The sequence below is a fragment of the Helicoverpa zea genome, chromosome 3, assembly GCF_022581195.2.
Source record: "Helicoverpa zea isolate HzStark_Cry1AcR chromosome 3, ilHelZeax1.1, whole genome shotgun sequence".
NCBI classification, from domain to species: domain Eukaryota; kingdom Metazoa; phylum Arthropoda; class Insecta; order Lepidoptera; family Noctuidae; genus Helicoverpa; species Helicoverpa zea.
The window spans coordinates 5,279,047-5,299,535 of NC_061454.1; the positions used below are offsets into that span (position 1 = coordinate 5,279,047).

Genomic DNA, 20,489 nt, shown 5'->3' on the forward strand with positions numbered 1-20,489 from the left:
TGGTAAGTATTAATTCTCCATAAATCTTCGTGTTACGTAGGTACAGGTGATATGAAAAAAAAAATCCAAGTAGGTACTCAATTATAATTTTCAGGCAAGTACCAAGTCGTGATATTTGGCTGCGCTTAATCTAAATATAGAACAGTCTTGTTAACTTGCATACTAATAATGTTTACGTCCCTAAACAAGTTCTCGCGATTTAGGATACTGAAGATCGGGAGGCTTGGCCGCGCTTACCGCAGTCGGTAACCGCGCGCGACCGCGTCAACTCGTGCGCAACACAGTGCCATGTGAGTGATGACCACTGATTGGACCATTAACATTCATTGAGGAGGTCTCGACCTCGTATCCTGCGGTACTTGCGTGTACGCGTGTGAAATGGTGAGTATTTCCGTCTGTTTATTGATATATACTATCACGGTCATTCATAAGCCAGTTGGTTGGAGGATATTTTTGTTTTGATTGTTAAAAAATATTCAGTATATTTTTCGGGTTTTTATGAAACGTTAAAATGACAGTTTTTTCGTGTGATTTCTTAGTCCTTGATTCAAAATACTCATTGTGTTAATATTAAAACTTATGCACGTTTAACTGTTAAATTGATTGAATATTTTAATCAATTAAGTGCTGCATTCGCATTTCGCAGCCATACGTTTATTTCATAAGTATTTAATGCACAATTACAACAATAAATAATTAATTTGAAAAGGAACATTTAAATTAGAAAATAAGGCATCCAATTTCATTTATTCTACTAATTCTAGTTTATTTTTTTATGGCAAAGGTTCGATTTTCTCAAGAATGTGTTAAGTTTACAGCCTGTACCTTCATAAAACGTTTTGACCGTAAAACACAGGTACACACTCAATTGCCTTTGGTAATGTTAGGCCAACAGTTAATTTTATTAACTTCGACCATTGCCAGGTGATTTAAATAACAGATGTGTGCGTGTGTATTCAACTTCAAACTTTTTGTTATTTAAAACAATTTTCACAATGAGGTCTGCATAGATTTGCGTTCATAGATAACAGAACAATAGTTGTCATTGAAGACGATTTAAAGTGGCATGAAAGAGGAATATGACCGTCACCGTTTTGTCAAATTAGACATATCAATCATCGAAGTCGCGCACACGACTTCGATGATTGATATGACACGCATACTCATAGATGTAATATAATAAACAAGATTGCGCACGCTCAAAATATATATTTACGAAAATGAACTCTATTCCAACGCAATAAGGTACTAAATTTGTTGCATAATACACAGAGGCAAATCCGAGCCGAGAGGGATAGTTAGAACGGAGGCCGTTTGTCTCTTTCTAACACCTTGCCAGCATAAAAAAATGTTGTGATCAACAGTTTTGTCTTCCCAAAAAAACAATTGAATCACATATATTTTTATCTTATTTTAACAATTGTAAGTCAACAAATTAATAAAAATCGCATTAATTTATTATACGAATAAATTATTTATATAAATTATTATTCTTGAAACATAAACAACATAATTTTTTATTTTGTTTTTTTTTTTTTTCTAGCGGTAACCCTGAACATTCTTGGCGCGTAATCAGCATTTAAAATTTTGTTTATATTTTTTGTATTAAATCAATTTAAACTATTTAAATAGTGAAAAAGTGTTGCGTTTATACTTGTAAAAGTGAATGCTATGGTGGTTGCAATATATCGTTCCACAGGTTAGCTAATAATAACATTTTCGTAAACCAAACAACTAGGGTGCCCATGAATTCTTGTAATGAGTGAAAATATGGGTGATGCATTTTAAAACTGTTGTACTATTGTTATAGCTTCCCAAAAAATGAAGAAAGGCGACATAAATGGCTCAGCAGTCTATATATGAAGTAGAAATACAAAAAAAAAACAGTCTTCTCTTCGAATCTTCCTGCTTTTATACTGCTAATTCCCGCTAATTATTAAAAGCCTTTATAAGTATCTTAAGGTCACAAACTGCGTAAGTTAAAACTTCAATACCAATCTGCGTTTAATAATCTTAGCAAATTCGGATTTGTCTCACATAGCTTAATCTCATAGTCACCCTATTAGAAAGGGACAGACAGCCTCCGTACTAACTGTTTCACTCGGCTCGTTTTTTGGGTTTACGTGCGCAGTCCTGTTTACTAATATTATGTCTATGCGCATACTACAGAAAACAATACCATGCCGGTGACTAATTAAATTATTAAAGTCTCTAATTACGATGAATATAATAATAATAAATATGAATTAATTTATTATATAAAACCAACATAATCAATGCCAAGATTAAATATATATACAAAATTAAGTAGCTAGATCCAGAATTAGATTCACTGAATCGATTTTAAACTCTGAGAAGGGTTCTAAGGCTGAATGTACACTTAATTCGTAGACACTAGGTGCATTAAAAAAATAATGATATAAGGAATGAAAGAAGCGCAAAACAATATTTGTTTGTTAGTTATTGTTACTGACACTAATGCAAACATTTTTCTAACATAACATAACACATTCATTCCTTACGTGAGTAACATTGCTTTATATGTCGTGCACTTGTCAACCTGGATCAGTATATCCGTTGTAGGTACAGGGCATTTGTTTGACATGAACTGTTGGCTGTGTTAAAATTACACCAATTAGCTGAACTATTTGTATGATTTTCTCAAAGATTAGGAATATTATGTCTGAGAAAATCATTTTAACAGGATTTTACTGTAAAAAATGTCTTTGAAGTTTAACCAGATCTATATAATAGAGGCCTATTTGCAGTAATATCAAGGTGTAGTTATTTACTTATGACACATTTATATCGAGGGGTTGAGAAGAAAACGTGATGATGATAAATAGCTGTATGATAATAAAAATAAGTCTAAAGAATCTGTCAACTCAATAAAATAACTCGCAAGCCAGTATATGGTACCTACTCCAATCTGTATATAAATTCAACTAAATAAGTAAAATTGCTTCAGAATTAAAATGCACATTATTAGGTATTTAATATCAGCATCACCACAACAACTTACCTATTTGATTAAAGTACCGTTAGACGGTAGTTATTGGTGATATCAAACAATAAAACAATATTTCCACTTTACTACAATTGAATAAAATAAGGTGAGATGTTATCATTTTGGTATCGACAAGGTAGACCATTTTATGTATGTGTTTTGGAGGGCACGATAAACTTTAGGTCCCGGCTGTCATTGAACATCTTTGGCTGTCGTTACGGGTAGTCAGAAGCCAGTAAGTCTGACAAAGTCTTACCTAGGGTTATTGGATTACCCGGGTAACTGGGTTGTGGAGGTCAGATTATCAGTAGCTCCTTGTTAATACTGGTACGATCAGCTGCATATCGTTAGACTAGAAGCCGACCCCAACACAGTTGGATAAAAGCTAGGCAGATGATGAGACTAGTGGCTAGTGGTGGATGACACAGTTCGTTAAATATTTATTTCTCTTTACGTCTTTCATGCCTATATGACGTCTGAAGTATGCAAGATTTTTAAATGAAAGGATGTATTTACTCGTGTGATCATTATTGATCAAATCAACAATGTTACAAGTCAAATAAATCATAATAAACGCAAAGGAAGTTCTTTGTGTAGAATTTATTTATCGTGACCCTATAACAGCAATACATGTGCCTACTAACTTCTATAAACTAACACGTGGCGAAATGTACACCTATCAGAACAAATGTGTGATTTGATTGTGTTCGACCATGTAGAAAAAAAATGACTAGCGGAGATGACATAACGCAAATCTTCTAAGAAAGTAGCCTTCCTCAGAAACAGCTCACTATTTTCAAAATAAAATAAAGAATTATCTTTGACATACATAACATTGGTTGTGATTTGATAAGGAGCCGATACTTTTGATCTGACCTACCCTTCTTATGGCATCTCTGCTATCTTCCTTCCTCCGTGTTTTCGACCAAATATATTTTGTAAACTGAAAAAGTATTTACTAAAAAACTGTCGACCTACAAACGGATGGAAAGGTAGTCAAATATTGCAAGTGGAGTTGACTGGGACATTCTCCAAAGGCTGATTGCACTTACACAAGCTTTAGGACGTCAAAGTAATTTCGACGATCAAACAGATTGAGTAATGATGCTCTAGCTAGAAAAACATTGGTTAGAGAACGGTGCATTTTACATAATCAATACTTCTAAACTTTAGAGGAAATATATATCTTATTCGTTTGTGTTTTTGCACCCTAAAGGTTCCGAATCTACTTAATCGATTAAAAAAATCTTTACTATTTTTAAGCTACACTCTTCCCGAGTAACATAGGCTATATTTTCATCCCGGTATGAGCAGAAGTCCCCACGGGACGCAGGTAAAACCGCGGAAAAATGGCTAGTTTTACATGAAATAAAAATAATAACTAAAGGCTTTTCGCAATGTTGGGCATTCAGAACAAATGTTGTTTAAAAATATTCGATAAACAAGCCAAAGCAAGAATTTATAAAATGTTAATTTTATGCGTTGCAATGCTTTGAAGTAAGTATTTCGTACAGTACAAAAAATGTAAGACCATAAAGTTTGTATTTTATAATACTGGCTGGCTGAGGCAGAGGAACTCTTAACAGGCACACCTTTTGACATAAAAAAAAATAAAATATTTTTTCCCGCGAATTGCTAGGAATAAACTTGATTTTGTTATAAAACATTTTTCAATAACTTATTTATATAAAATCAAAGTAACAAAGAAACAATAATAATTGTGATAAATCAGCGTGCGGAAACTTGTACGTAGCGAGTTAAATTCGTTATCATTATTAAGATTATTAAATTAGAATTATTTTTGTGCTCCTACATCATGTCTGTATAATACATTTTCCTTATGTATTTTTGTATGTAGATAGATTTTTTTATACAAAAGTTATTTAATTTAAATGCTTAGGTAATACTTCTACCAGATTACCTTAAGTGAGAGAGCAAACTACAACCTAACCAAATCCGGATTATTTACTAACCTTACCAAAAAATATTCTAAGCCTCAAATGACTTCAAACTTTTTGCTTAAACACACACGTATACATACACTTCTCAGTATTTACGATAAGAAGTGATGCAACTGATTTGCAGCGTAAAAAATCAATTTGACAGGAGCATAAGTTGCGTCGGCCAAATGTTATGATTGTACGCATCCATGGCGAATAACTAAAGAAATACATTGCTTGGTTTTGAAAGATTTTTCGACGTATAGGTAGGTATATAGACTACATATTTTTTTAATATATTGTTCTCTATCTGTTCGCTGCAGATCCACCCATGTCCTAAGGGAACTATTTCTCGCGCCCAGATATAAATCCTATTACGTCTTTTCTCAGGCTCTTTCTAGACTATTTAAATAATCGTATATGCCAAATAGGTAGGTAGCTTTTGGCGTGCAAGCCAGACAGACAGGACAGCTAGAGTTATTTTCGCATTAATACACGATGTATCAAAAGGGAGCACCTAATACATTTCTGTGTCATAGCAGTGACCGAATATGACAGACCTACAGACCTATACAATTGACAAATGAATTATACAATGCCAATCGTTGTTGATAAATTAATTAAACAATACTAAGGCTGTTTACATTTTTTTAGGTCAGTAGTAACGATGTTTTCATATGTGGGCCCTTATAAACATAATTAAAGTCTGTTTTCTCTCTTTTAGTCGCTGAAAACGATCATCAGTTTGGTCCTGGCGCTGCTTAGCAGGCACACGGAGTCGTCCCCGTACTTAACTGGTGGATTGAGGACCTTTTCCCTTGAGGAGGTGGTACCATTGACCATCGGGCTCTTCCCTGAACAACTGTCCATACAATGGATCTCAGGTGAGTTTAAAGGATTGTAAGGTCAAGAAAAGCCAAAATATTGAAGATGCAGTAAAAATGTATTCTTTCGTATCATCACCTGCTTAGTTTTTTTCCACCATTCCACCACCATTTAACGTGCCTTTCGAGACACGAAAGAACCAACCGCGTGACCGCGCCAAACCTTTCGATAGATCAAAAATCATCATGCAATTGTTACTCAAACACGAGCCGGAACCAAAACAAAAGATGTATTAAAAATGTGTTGTCGTGTACCTAGAGACGTCATCTATTATTATCATAGAATAGACATTAGAGCGTTACTATGATTCAGTCTTTGACATCATCTATCTAATAGCATTAATTGTCTTCGTTAGTTTAGCTTACGAAATTGTAACACCATGTGAATGAGGACTTGCATTCATTTAAATGTACCCGGACACTGCAGACAAAATAGTCGGCCGACAGTTGACCCGTTAATTGATAATTTTTTTATTAGGCTCTAGAAAGACGGACTGCATTTCAACTGCAATTTGCAGTCCGATTACAGTTGGGATGCAGTCGGCGTGCAGTCGTGTTCTGAAGTTGATTTGCAGTTCTATTGCAGTCGTGTCAACTGCATGCCCTTGAACTGCAAATTGCAGTCGAAATGCAGTCCGTCTGTCTAGCTAGAGCCTAAAGAAAATCTTGATCCCAATCAATATTTTCAGTCGGTTTGATACCGGCTAATTACCTGATCTTTGTAAAGTACTTACTACTATTCATCTTCATACTTATTTATGAGCCCAAACCGACTATTGGCCGACTAAAAGTTTGTAGTGTACTCACACACTGTAAACTCTTAATCAGAATGACCATCATTTACGCAACTATCTCACCCTACATATTCCTATTTTTATAATAAAACAAAATGTTTTTGTTAATATTTTAGATACAGAATACATTTACAAGGAGCCAGGCCTTGGAGTTTGGAAATTCGATGTGACAAAAGAGATCTACACTCCGATACTAGATGATAATGACTTGGTAAGAAAAGATTCAAGATTCTCATAAAACAGCCTTAGATGATTATTTCCCTCTGATATGTTTAAACTCTTATTGTTGATTTTGCATTTGTTTTCAACGATAAAGTACCCATTTCAATTGTTTGAAGATTAGCCATTGTAGCTTAAGGTTAAAGTAGACATAGTGCATAATATTGTTAAATTCTCTTCCATTTCAAAAATTAATAATAGGTACCTATCTATAGTCAACCCTACCTAATCTATAGTCAATTATAGTCAGTCATTATATTTTTCACCGACTTTAAAAAAGAGGAAATTTTCAATCCATGGGAATCTTTAATTTATATGCCTAATTTATTGTAGTTATACTAATTATTTGTATTTTTCTTCACAGACAAGAATTCGCAACTTCACGATGGGAATGTTTTCCCAAGATCTGCATTATTTGCTGCTTACGACAAACAAACAGAAAGTAAGTCACTTATTTATATGTTAGTAAAATACCCAGTTTAGTTACTAACCACAATGTAAGATATATTTCCATAAATAGACAGGTACGTCCAATTTTATCGTGGTTTTAAAAGTGGTAAAGGAAAAATTCATAACATTAATTAGGAACGTACGTAATCAAGTTATTTCAAGTAAATAAGGATAATTTAAAATGATTTTACAATTTAATTAAAAATAACTTTATCTTAAACCCATTAGTTTAGTTAACATTAGGCAATAGCTTATATTTAGACATGCTTATTGTAGGTATACATTTTCGTGCATAGCGACAAAACGTTGAATATCGATAGAACTTTGAATAAAAAAAATACGACAATGAAAAACAAATGCAGATCAATCCCAAAGATAAGAGACAATAGCTTGACATAATCTGACCGATCTACAAAACTACAGTTAAGTACTTATAACTTTGTACTCTATAACAATGCGCTTACTAACAAAGAAGATTCGTGAAACAGCCTTCTAAAACTGGATTTCTTCATCTCCTACTTTCGCGGAACGCCGGGATTCCCTGCGAGAGAATTCTTGCACTATTATGCTCCCCTAGTACATTCTCAACGTTTTTGCAATAAGACTGGAATGTCAGGTGATCACTGTGTTACCGGTTTAGAAAAAGTACCGAGGTATATGAAGAGTATTTAGTTCAAACTACATAGGTACACTCTAGAACTCGTTTACCCCAACGGTTATCGGTTCTTCGGCTAATATGGCCAGCCCACTGCCACTTCAGCTTGCTGATTCGGTAGGCTATGTCGATGACCTTGGCCTCGGCAAACGTAGTGTAGGACGTCCTCAGGCACGGTGGAGTGATGACTTGCGCAAGACGGCTGGCAGGAGCTGGATGCGAGAAGCCGAAAATCGATCTCAGTGGCGTGCACTTGGAGAGGCCTATGTCCAGCAGTGGACTGCGATAGGCTGATGATGATGATGATGATGATGATGACATAGGTACAATATTTTTTATAGTGGTTAAGGTTTCTTGTACGCCTCTTAGCTGACTTAAGTCTGTTTAATCATAAGTGACAGATTATAAAACAATTATAAAACCATTATAACAAAAATTAATACGAAATAATTACATAATTATATAAGTCAGTATCGTAGTTCACCATCAATCAAATAAAGTATAAAACTTAACAAGAATGCACGGGTAGAAATAGGTACACCGTAGAGAATATTTATAAAATTGATTGTTAACCGATATCAAATTCAATGGCGTATATTATTAGTTGCACACATGCGTAAAGCATCCGTTACGTAGCTTCATGCGTAACAATTAAATTTCGAAAACAGAAGCATATAATGAGCATTCAGGGGGAAAAAACAGTGAAAACTTGGTATAAAACATTCGGTAACAGTAGGAAAAAATAACATCTTATTTTTTGTCTAACTACACCATTAAATTCCGATGTTCATGATAGCGTTCGTGATTGAAAGTGAGAACGCACTTAAAAGTGTTACAAGACGTTAATTAGCGGAGATAAATGAAGTATTTACGCCAGATACCGTCAACGTTTCAGCTTCGTCAACCAAGTATGGAAACAGAGAAATTAATTTCTTTTCAAGAACAATATTTCTTATTTGTAATGCATGGTTGAACAAGGAAAATGTATGCATTTCCCCATAATATGTTTAATCGAACGGTACAGAGTGGCGCTTTGGTTGTGTTCTGCATTCGATACCCGTTTGGAACAACCCGAATTAATTAATGCATTCTATATCTGCAAGCAAGCAGTCTATTTAGGATGTTAGTTACTGATTGCGTTTTTCGACAATTAAGCTATAAAAGATGCGAAATAGAACGTGCTGGAAATGCGTTATTTCATAGAAATCGTCGGATAAAAACAGCCCACAATTGCAATGATTGCACGCATAACACTATTTATATACGAAGATTAAAAATCGACGTCACTTACGCACGAGAGTAAATTAAAAATCGTCAGTCTTTAATTAAAAACGTCATTTTCAAATCAATGTAAAATTCAACAACGTTTGTATTTTATGTCGTTCTTATAGTAATGGTATGATAGTGTTGCATGTGCGTTTGTAAAGCGTCCGTTCTCTCTAACTTGCGACACACAAGTTATCTAACAGTTGAGGTCAAGCCGTGACTGATTCTTAGATGCCGTGGCTGGGTGACCAGCCATGCACACATCTTTGTTTGTTAATGCCTGCTTATGTCACGACGCCTGTTAAAATCTCTTTGGTGGGCAGACCTTGTTGGTAGACCAGTAAATATTTTGAACAGCTTATGTGTGAGCCATTTGAGTGTTTTTATTCAGTACCTACCTATTGCATAAATTTTAATACATCCAACATAATATTAATCTTAATTAGATACTGAAAAGATGCAATTTGGTTTTGAATAAAAATGTGCGCGGTAAAAATGATTATTATATGCGCGGTGATGTGGTTTTAACACGAATAATAAGTAAAATAATATGTAAATAGAGTACACGTGTTTACAATTATTATTGAGATCTGTATCGATTTACATTTGTGATCCAATACGTATTTAATTGTTTCCCATGAAAATTATGTCTGACCACATTATTCCAGTTTTCCATATAAGTAAATAGTCGTGCTAGTATTGTAATTAGGGTACATAACCACTACCACAAAAAGCGGTCAGCCAATAACATTGCATTATTTTCTAATTAGCTTCACTAATAACATGCTTATATTAGCTATAATATAAAATAGATCGAACGCAGTACCGGTTTAGGTCATATAAAGTAGATCGTACGTGACTTTAGATTTCAACTTTCTAATTCAGAAATACAGGCACTCGAGCACCGCCGAGTACTGGGTGTATGACCTTGAGACCAAGTAAGTGATCTAAGTTAATAACTTATGAATTAAATATCTAGTAAGAGCACGTATGTCTGCGCTTGAGGTTAACTTTGCTGCATTTTTCTCGTATATTCTATCTATGCTGAGAATTTTCCAAGTATTTCGTAGTAATATAACTCTGAATGTTTGGATACCTCCATGTCTTGTTTCCCAATCTGCAGTAGACCTTTAAATTAAGAGAAAATTAAAACTAGGCCGTCAAAATAATATAAAAACACCCGTACTTACAGCAAAGTACTGAAAATAAATTCGCTTTCTGGGAGCATGCATCCATCGCTTAACAAACTATACCTCTGTGTGAAACCTCTATTGGTTTTTACTGTCAGAAAACTTATATTATATTTGACATAGCAAACCAATATAATGATAGCTGTATCATCGAAGGAAAATTCATGATAACTGGGATTTAAATTGATCGATTTATACATACATTTTTCTTTTTTATAGTCGATGTTTTGGCAAAATAAAACTAATAAAAAATTCAACATTAATATTTTGAAATTATAATAGTCATTCTTGATGCTCGCTGTCATTATAGTACTTTCAGCCTACAAACCATTGTCCTGGTTATCCAAAACAAGGCTTCAAGGGCCTTAAGTATATTTTTATACTTTACTTTGTTTCAACCGTATTGTTCTTGGTCTAACAATTGTACAATTCAATCATTTAACTTAATAACTTACTAGTACTGTATCTGAACAAAGCATATAATTTTGAAACACATATATGACTAATTAAAAATTGTTTTATCCATGGCTTACCATCCAATGGCTTACTCCATAATGAAGCTGTAATTGAATTGATAGCACTGTAGAGATGAATAGCAAACTTTAAGAAAAATATAAGAATGATTCGTTCATTCGTTTTAGTTTTTTCTTATTTCATATAGTTTTCTATGGGAACTGCTTTTCGATACGGAAACAATAGCTCACAATGTAATAGGTATAACTACTTGTTGCACAACCGTATCATTGCGAGATTACGATATTTTAGTACTTATATTGTTATATATAGTTGCAGTTGAAGAAAATAATCGCAAAATTATATAATTAAATTACCTATTACAATATAATATACAATATAGGTATCCAGGAAAAAAACAATTCTGTTGATAACGATTTTAAAATATAATTTAACAAAATTATCGCAATGTGGTGTTTCACATAACAAATTATTATCCTTATTCTAAATAGGTACATACAGATACCTACATACAGTGGTATACCAACTTTAGTATACTTATTTTTACTCATTCTCTAGCCCTACAGCAGAATCTAGCAAACCATCTCACATGCAAAAAAGTAAAATTTATAGTATAATTATAGTTATATTAAAGTCTATTTTCCCTTATCAGGTCAATCATAAGACTTGGCAAGAACGCCCTGGATGTAGTCATCTGGGGTACCGGACGTTCCCTAGCGTACGTGAGGGAGAACAATGTATACTACGTCCGTGACGTGGACTCTGACACGGCAGTGGCTCTCACCAGGGACGGGATACCTGGAGAGATATACAATGGTGTCACTGACTGGCTTTATGAAGGTGAGACTTTAGATGACTAGAAGGAAGAAGATTTGTTACGGGTTTTATAAGGGCATCATTGGTGGCAAGGTTAAGGGTTATGGTTTTATGCCGTGAAAATTGTATTTGAAGTTTTCGAAATTCTGCTCAAAAAAACATGATAAAAAGCAGACACAATATTTCTTAACAGGCTAGCGCCTAGTTTAATTAAATAGCCCGAAACGCCTTACTACTCTTTGCTCTATAAACTATGTATAATATAAACTATGTAACTAAATTCTAATTCTCTTTCAGAGGAGATGTTCAATGCAGCAGAAGCCATGTGGTTCTCTCCTAAAGGCAGCTACTTGGCCGTAGCGTCCTTTAACGACAGTGAGGTGGAGACGGCGACGTATCCTTACTATGGAGAACCTTTCGCAATCAGCAATCAGTACCCTGAAATAATACACTTCAAGTATCCAAAGGTAGATAAAAACTTTCATAAAAGTCTTTCTTTCTAGTTACGGTACTGTTATCCGTGTCTGACAAGCTTTCTGGTCTTTTTAACTTAACATGAAGTAAAAATATGAGCAAGAAGGATATCAATGTATGATATCCTTCTTGCTCATATTTTTACAAAGTTGGCTTCATAACGGTGAGTATGTATATTTAACGCCATTATTTTTATTGCCAGGCAGGTCGAAAAAATCCTTTAGTATCATTACGAGTCTTCAAATTGGACGATCCTCGAGGAGAACCATGGAACATTCCAGCACCGGTCGACATTGTTGGCTTAGACCACTACCTGGGCAGAGTTAGCTGGGCCTCCGAACAAAATCTCGTAGTCTTATGGCTTAACAGACGACAAAACGTCAGCGTACTAGTCAACTGTGATTTAGAAAAAGACAAATGCAGTATCGTGAAAGAGCACTCGGAACCAAATGGCTGGATCGATGTTAGAACTCCATTCTTCGATAGCACAGGAAACAAGATGTTGGAGATACAAAACTTGTACAATGGTGACCAGAGGTTCCCACACGCTGGTCGGTTTAACTTCCTATCTCTGACTACTGAGGACTTGAGCCCTGGGAACGCTACGGTGACGGAGATCTTGGGATGGAAGCAGGATACGGATACGGTGTACTATGTTGTGTCTCCGGGCAACTCGCCGTGGTTGAGACAGATGTGGGCGACGTCGGGGGGTGTCGTACGGTGTGTGTCATGCCGGGAGCCGTCGTGTCACCACGTGTCCGCATCCTTCTCGCCGGGAGCCGGCTATGCTATCGTTACCTGCAGCTCTTCTTACAACCCACCGAAGATTTTCTTGTATAATAGTGCGGTGAGTTCAAGATTCTTATTTTATTTACTGGCAAGTAAATATAAGCCCCGTTAATGCTATACACATGTTTTGGTAGATAAACTAATTAAATTCTTTGAATCTATGTATTGTCTTTTACTTCAAGGAGGCATTCCTTGAAGCTATAGTGTGTACGGCATAAGTACAATGGAAGAAGTAATATTTATTTCAGTAATTTTGTTATCATATTTTGAAACTTATCTTCCCTTTGCAGGCAGACAGCTTCAAACTGATCAAAGACAATTTAAGACTGAAAGAAAAACTTAGGCAATATAAGTTGCCGATGATACTGTTTAACGTAGTGTACGCAGGCGAGAATCCTCTGGGACACGTGAAACTTCTGTTGCCGCCTAACATGAAGACTGGGGAGAAATACCCCATGATCGTCAGGGTGTATGCAGGCCCTGGGACCAGCAGAGTTAAGGACAGTTTCGATTTGGGTAAGAGTCGTAATTTTTTTTGCCATATTGTATGAACCACATGAAGGGCCGTATCAGCTTGCCGGCTTCGATTTCGTAGTCTGCAATTCTTTACATGGAGTCGTAGTAATATTCGTATTAAAGAATGACATGATCGAGAGCAAAGGGCTAAGAACAAACCTTACCACATAGTATTTTTAGGGTTCCGTACCTCAAAAGGAAAAAATGGAACCCTTATAGGATCACTTTGTTGTCCGTCTGTCTGTCTGTCTGTCTGTCTGTCTGTCTGTCTGTCTGTCAAGACCCTTTATCTCAAGAACGCGTGGACGTATCAAGATGAAATTCACATGAAATGCTCAGGTCTGTTGTCCCTTTAAGCTGTGAAAATATCAAGCTTCTAAGCCAAGCCAATCAAAAGATACAACCGATTATGTCGATATTTTCAACAAATTCTCGACACTCGCAAAGGAATCAAAACCTACAGGGTACTTCCCGTAAACTCAGAGTCTTGAAATTTGGCATGAAGTATTGTCATATAATGCAAATATAGGAAAAATTACGAAAATCTCATTTTTTTAGTTATATAATATAAAAAAATATATTTTAATAAAATGAAACTTACTACCTTATTTCTCACGAACGAATAAAGGTATCAAATTGAAATTTATACCAAATACCTAAGTCTATTGTCCCTTTAGGCAGTGAAAAAAACAAACTTCTAAGTTAACGCGATCAAAAGATACAGCAGTTATACCGACACCTTAGACGAATTTCTGTCACACGCTAGGGAATCAAAACCTACAAGGTACTTCCCGTGAACTCAGAATCTTGAAATTCGCCACGAAGCAGCGTTATATAGTACAGATAAAGGAAAAATTGCGAAAATGATTAATTTGAAGTTACATAAAATATTAAAATATTATTTTTGCTTACACGACATAAAATATTTTTTTAATAATTATAAACTTACTAACTACCCTTTTTTACATGAACGCGTAGAGATATTAAAGTTGAAATTCATATCAAACACTTCTTAAATATAATTGCCACTAAACTATGAAAAATTTTAAATCATTCAAAGGTCATTGGGCACCTTAGTATGAAAACCATACCCACGGCGGATACGAACGAAATATAGCACAGTATAATGATAAAGGCTCTGATTTACTATGGCATTAGTCGCATCTATGTGAACCGTGAGAATCTAGAGAAAATCAGGTGTAAACATCAAATATTTTCCTCATTTCAATGGGGAATTTAAACGACCAAATTTGACGGATTTGAGAAATCATTTCTTTGTAGTGAAAGAGTATACTCGCCGTTTATTTCCATTGTCATCAGGTCAGGATCTGATGATGGAAATCCTGAGAAATCGAGGGCAACTATAAAAAAATGTAGGCATGCATAGGATTAAAACTTGATTCTCAGATGTATGTCTGGTGATACTATCAAACAGTGAAAGTTTAGAGCTTACCTGATGATGGAGACGTGAGAAAGTCGAGAGAACTCTATGCATGTTTAAAAAAATAATAGATCCCATTAGTAGTGAATTCTCATCACCTAAAATAAAATAAGCTCCAACACAAGGTTACGTTATAAATTGTAAAGGAGTTCCCATAACTATATCTGATCTTTGCTATCGATCCCACAATGGCAGTTAAACCTATCTATGTGGAAAGTCTTCGCCAATACGAATAAAATAAGCCCAAACACGTGGTAGTTGCAACATACCGTTCAGGAGTTCCCTCGACTCTCTGTAGTCTCCATAATCAAATCAGCTCCAAACCTTCACTGTTTACAAGTACCCTCAAAAATACACTCACATGTCTGGTTTTGACTCGATGCGTGACTACAATATTCAAGAGTTGCCCTCGATTACTCAGGGTTTCCAGATCCTTTCTTTATGAAAAGTCTTTAACAATAAAAACTAGCATTGCAACCTGTAAAATCCTCTGAAACTGCTTGTCTATTATATTTTTCAAACGATCCTGGACATTCAAAGAAACGTCATACCATTCTCCACGATTTAAAACTACTTTGATTCATGTCCGCCACTTTTTACAAAGCGGGTCAGATATGCCCAATGACCTTTAAGACATAATTAGTTATTTTCAATCAGATTTCTGAATGATGACTATAAAATGTTGTATATAAATAACTTTAATAAAATAACTTTTACAAGGTACTGGCCTACTATTTTAGTTATATTATAAAATAAAAAATATTAGCTATTTTGACTCTCACGAAATTACCATAACTATGATTGTTCTAAACTGAACGGTTGGCGCGAGACTCACTTTTTATCTAACCAGGATTTGTACGGAACCCTCGGTGCGCGAGTCCGACTCGCACTTGGCCGGTTTATTTAACTCTACAGAAGAAATATTCTTAGGTCATTCAGACGTATTCACATTTGTCAGCAAAACTCCGTTACAAGGAACGTGTCGAGGAACACACAAAGTTAGTTGTTCGATGAATGAAAGTTAAATATTTGTGCAAATGAGGGCGCTTGCAGTATTACTTGATGACGAGGCCGCAACCTTGCAAGTTATTTGTAAAGTTTCCGTACGGAGCCTCTGTCTTCGTGTGTTGTTTGTGCAAAATGAATTTTGAACTTCACTATGTATACTCACTGTTTAAGCCTTTTAATTTTGTTATAAGCATTTCTGAGCTTGCTTCTTGAATTAAACTTGTATGGCCTTACTACAAAAACTTTAGCAACTGTTTTACACTTGTCTAAAAAAAATGTGGCTCCAAAATGAACCATATGTCAACGTCATAATTTGACATTTTTTTAGACAAGTCTTAAACTGACGTTAAAAAGTTTTTGTGGTAAGACGGTTAGTGCTTAATTTTTTTATGATGGCAATACTGGATAAATTAGATTCAGAATTTCAGACCACAGATTTGGAGCTATTTTTAAGTCCCAGAAATTCTGCCCCTTTGCTATTAGAACTTTTTCCATGAAGTTTTTGGAAACATTAGCCCAGCTTTAAATCCCAAGATATAATACCAATATTTTTTTGTCCATTCCAGAATACTACAATACGTACTTATCGACGAACAGAAGCTGCATCGTGGCGTCCATCGACGTGCGAGGGTCAGGAGTGCTGGGGGTCGAAGCCATGCACGCCATCAACAACGCCTTTGGAACTGTCGAGGTTACTGACACCTTGGCTACGATCAGGTGAGGATCGGTCATTATTGGCAATTTATCCTTACTAATATTGTAAATGTACAAAGTGAGTTTGTCTGTCTGCCCGACTTTTATGCCAAAACTACTGACCCAGAAGTTGTTCTCTCGGGATGCAGGGGAATAGGCAGTTTCAATATAAGGAGCAAATAAAGGATTAGCTTAAAAGTTGAATATTATGGACAGCAAAACAAATTAATTGTATAACGTATCATTAGATTTTTAAAAAATAATGTTGTATTCTAAAGACACGAAAAATGCTGAGATCCAGCATCTTTGTGTTATCTACTTACTTTGAAAAGGCGTCAGCTACTCGAGCTAATGACCTAAAAAGCCAATTAAGTGCTCTTCTCCCTCACTTTTCACGTCGCATTGCGTCTTCCAAAGAAAAGTAGACAGTCTTTGTTTATTTATAGTTTTTTCGAAGTAAAGAAAAAAATCGAGGAATTCCCTTTAGAAACTAACAATCTTGTTTGGAACAATCTGTTCATAGAGTGTAAATACCTCGTACAAAAAGGATACCTACCTCTCTTTCAGCAAAACGTGTATCGATATTTTACGTCTCTCGTCCTGCAGCTTTGAAATACATACTAAAAAAAATACACGTTATTCCAATAATTCGTTCAACCCCGTTTCACCTGTATTTTTCGCATATTCCTGAAAAACATTGAAAAACAGTTTTGTATGCCTCCAAACAACTATTAGATTAGTTAAAAAAACCGCGCAGCGCGTGGCGTTAAATCAATTTGAATAACTGGCGTGAATATGAAACAGCGTATGACAGAAACGTTTTATACGTTGACCGATTGCATCAACTGAAAACTTTGAATTCAGTTGTGACCGGACCAGATGTAGTACCGAAGTTTCATTTGCGTAACGTTCTCAATTTGGCTGAAAACTGAGTTCTTCTTTTCGAATTTCTTAGTAGAGTATTCAATCAATAGGAGCCAAACCCCAATGATTTTAGCTATAGTCATAATTGCCCCAGATAAAATTAATATATAGAGGTATAAAGGAGAAATGAAGGAACAGTTTCTTTTGGATAGTCGAATTTTACAGAAAGTTACGCTTTTTCTCTTCATAAGAAGAGGCCGTTAAGATACCTTTAAGAAATCAGCTATGCAGGAATCAACTATTGAGCCAGCTTGCTTTTATATGGTTAATACTTCTATGAAAAACTGGAACGGTCTGGAAGCCGACCCCAACATAGTTGGAAAAAGGCTCGGAGGATGATGAGGATGATGACTTCTATCTATCCAAATAAAAGATTCTTCTTTTTATTTATTACTTTCATGTATTAAATTAAACTACTATCTTCCTCAAGGAGTCTTCTCAACGTGTACTCGTTCATCGACCCCGAGCGGGTGGGCGTGTGGGGCTGGAGCTACGGCGGCTTCGTGTCCACCATGATGCTCATACAGGACGACATGAACACCCTCAGCTGTGCCGCTGCTGTCGCGCCTGTCACCTCTTGGTTGTATTATGGTAAGATCTTCACATTACTTAGGGACTCAGGTTAAGGTTTGCTTTATGTAGGCCCTCAATTTTCGGACGTTCAGTAATATGTCTAGACAATAATCTACTTGATGACATCTAAAGCATCCTAGGAGATATTTATTGCACCTTGAGCTGACTCAATAGGACATGTTCAAAACTTCGTATTTGAAACGGGCTAACAGCACCAAGAACGGGCTAACGGCTCATAGAAAATGACCCATTGTTTCTATGAGCCGAATATTCCAGAAGTCCAGCTTGAAGATTTGAATTCCCCCCAGTCTAACAGTTTTCATCAATAACCTGTAAATCTGCTCATAGACATGACAATTTCTTTAGCACACATCCACTTAAAGTTGTACATTTTTCTTCCAGACACAATGTACACAGAGCGCTACATGGACACGCCACAGGCCAACCCGGAGGGGTACGATCGCGCTGACGTCATCCGCCACGCCGAGCGCCTGCGCGGGAGACGATACCTCCTCGTGCACGGCACTGATGACGACAATGTGCATTATCAGCACAGCATGCTGCTTGCTAAACAGCTGCAGCATAATGATATCGAGTTTGAGCAGATGGTTAGTACCTATGTATATCTATGTGTGTATGTCTTACTCTTCATCGTCTTCCGGCCCTTGTCGTAATTTTGTTTGGGGTTAGCGCAGCATGTTTTCTTCTATACTCTTTTATCTTTCTTCGTTAACCTTCTTTTTAGCCATATCGACTTACTGTGCATTACATTTCTTTCCATTAAATTCCATCTTCATTATCTCGGCTTCAGCTCGACACTATGCTACGTAATTTTGTTAGCGGTTGCTAAACAATCAGCTATTTAAAAACTGTGTTCAGTTACGGAAAAAAACATGATTTAGAATCGTCTAGTATAGAGAGGCACAAAATCGTAGATGGGAACCAAACAACCTTATAGTAAACAGGACTGCGCATATAAACCCAAAAAACGAGCCGAGTGAAACAGTTAGTACGGAGGCTGTCTGTCCCTTTCTAATAGGGTGACTATGAAATTAAGCTATGTGAGACAAATCCGAATTTGCTAAGATTATTAAACACAGATTAGTATTGAAGTTTTAACTTACGCAGTTTGTGACCTTAAGATACTAATAAAGGCTTTTAATAATTAGCGGAAATTAGCAGTATAAAAGCAGGAAGATTCGAAGTGAAGACTGTTTTTTTTGTATTTCTACTTCATATATAGACTGCTGAGCCATTTATGTCGCCTTTCTTCATTTTTTGGGAAGCTATAACAATAGTACAACAGTTTTAAAATCCATCACCTATATTTTGACTCGTTACAAGAATTCATGGGCACCCTAGTTGTTTGGTTTACGAAAATGTTATTATTAGCTAACCTGTGGAACGATATATTGCAACCACCATAGGATTCACTTTTGCAAGTAGAAACGCAACACTTTTTCACCATTTTAATAGTTTAAATTGATTTAATACAAAAAAAAAATAAACAAAATTTTAAATGCTGATTACGCGCCAAGAATGTTCAGGGTTACCGCTAGAAAATAAAAAAAAGCAAAATAAAAATTTATGTTGTTTATGTTTTAATAATAAATACGAATAAATTAATGCGATTGTTATTAATTTGTTGACTTACAATTGTCAAAATAAGATAAAAATATAAGTGATTCAATTGTTTTTGGGAAGACAAAACTTTTGATCACAACATTTTTTTATGCTGGCAAGGTGTTAGAAAGAGACAAACAGCCTCCGTTCGAACTATCCCTCTCGGCTCGGATTTGCCTCTGTGTATTATGCAACCAATTTAGTACCTTATTGCGTTAGAATAGAGTTCATTTTCGTAAATATATATTTTGAGCGTGCGCAATCTTGTTTAGTAATATTATATCTATGACCATACCACACTATTTATTCAACACTATGGTCCTCACAAAGCCGATACGGGCAATCCTGCGGGCTATACTCATCTTTTACTTCGCACACAATTTCATATATTTTTATTTTCTTTTCCAGAGCTACGCGGACGAAAAGCACTCACTACTGGGCGTTAGTCGACATTTCTATCACATGCTGGATCATTTCTGGACTAAATGTTTTAAGTGCGAGTGAATGTGTCCCAACGTCACTCAGTGCTGTGCTCGTCCTACTGTGATCTCGACTCACGAAGAAAATTCTGTCTAACTTGTATATAGTCACGACCTATTTCGATTTAAGCATAATTTTAATTGTAATTTATAAAGATACGCTTAAAACAACTGTTGTTTCATTTCCTTTTAAACTCTGCAAATGTACAAACCGCAACATTAATATTTATTTCAAGCAAACTTTCTCGTGGTGCAGGTAACGTTTCTTTATTCC

General features: G+C 35.6%; 1 protein-coding gene across 1 annotated transcript; it reads left to right on the forward strand.

Annotated features, from left to right (window-relative positions):
- Positions 1–244: 244 nt before the first annotated feature.
- On the forward strand, positions 245–20,386 carry LOC124646153 (venom dipeptidyl peptidase 4-like). The gene is made up of 13 exons (XM_047186234.1): positions 245–381; positions 5,672–5,831; positions 6,742–6,836; positions 7,209–7,286; positions 10,101–10,153; positions 11,532–11,719; positions 11,993–12,162; positions 12,372–13,016; positions 13,249–13,474; positions 16,490–16,640; positions 17,971–18,131; positions 18,516–18,721; positions 20,145–20,386. Exons 1-13 carry the CDS (start codon positions 379–381, stop codon positions 20,238–20,240), a joined length of 2,232 nt encoding a protein of 743 aa, XP_047042190.1. The 5' UTR covers positions 245–378; the 3' UTR covers positions 20,241–20,386.
- Positions 20,387–20,489: the final 103 nt, after the last annotated feature.

What these genes read in the sequence shown, in the direction of transcription:
- LOC124646153 (XM_047186234.1), top strand. An exon ending in TACTAGATGATAATGACTTG is followed by an intron (nt 6,837 to 7,208) that starts GTAAGAAAAGAT and finishes TTTTCTTCACAG; the next exon opens with ACAAGAATTCGCAACTTCAC. An exon ending in TAAGGACAGTTTCGATTTGG is followed by an intron (nt 13,475 to 16,489) that starts GTAAGAGTCGTA and finishes TGTCCATTCCAG; the next exon opens with AATACTACAATACGTACTTA.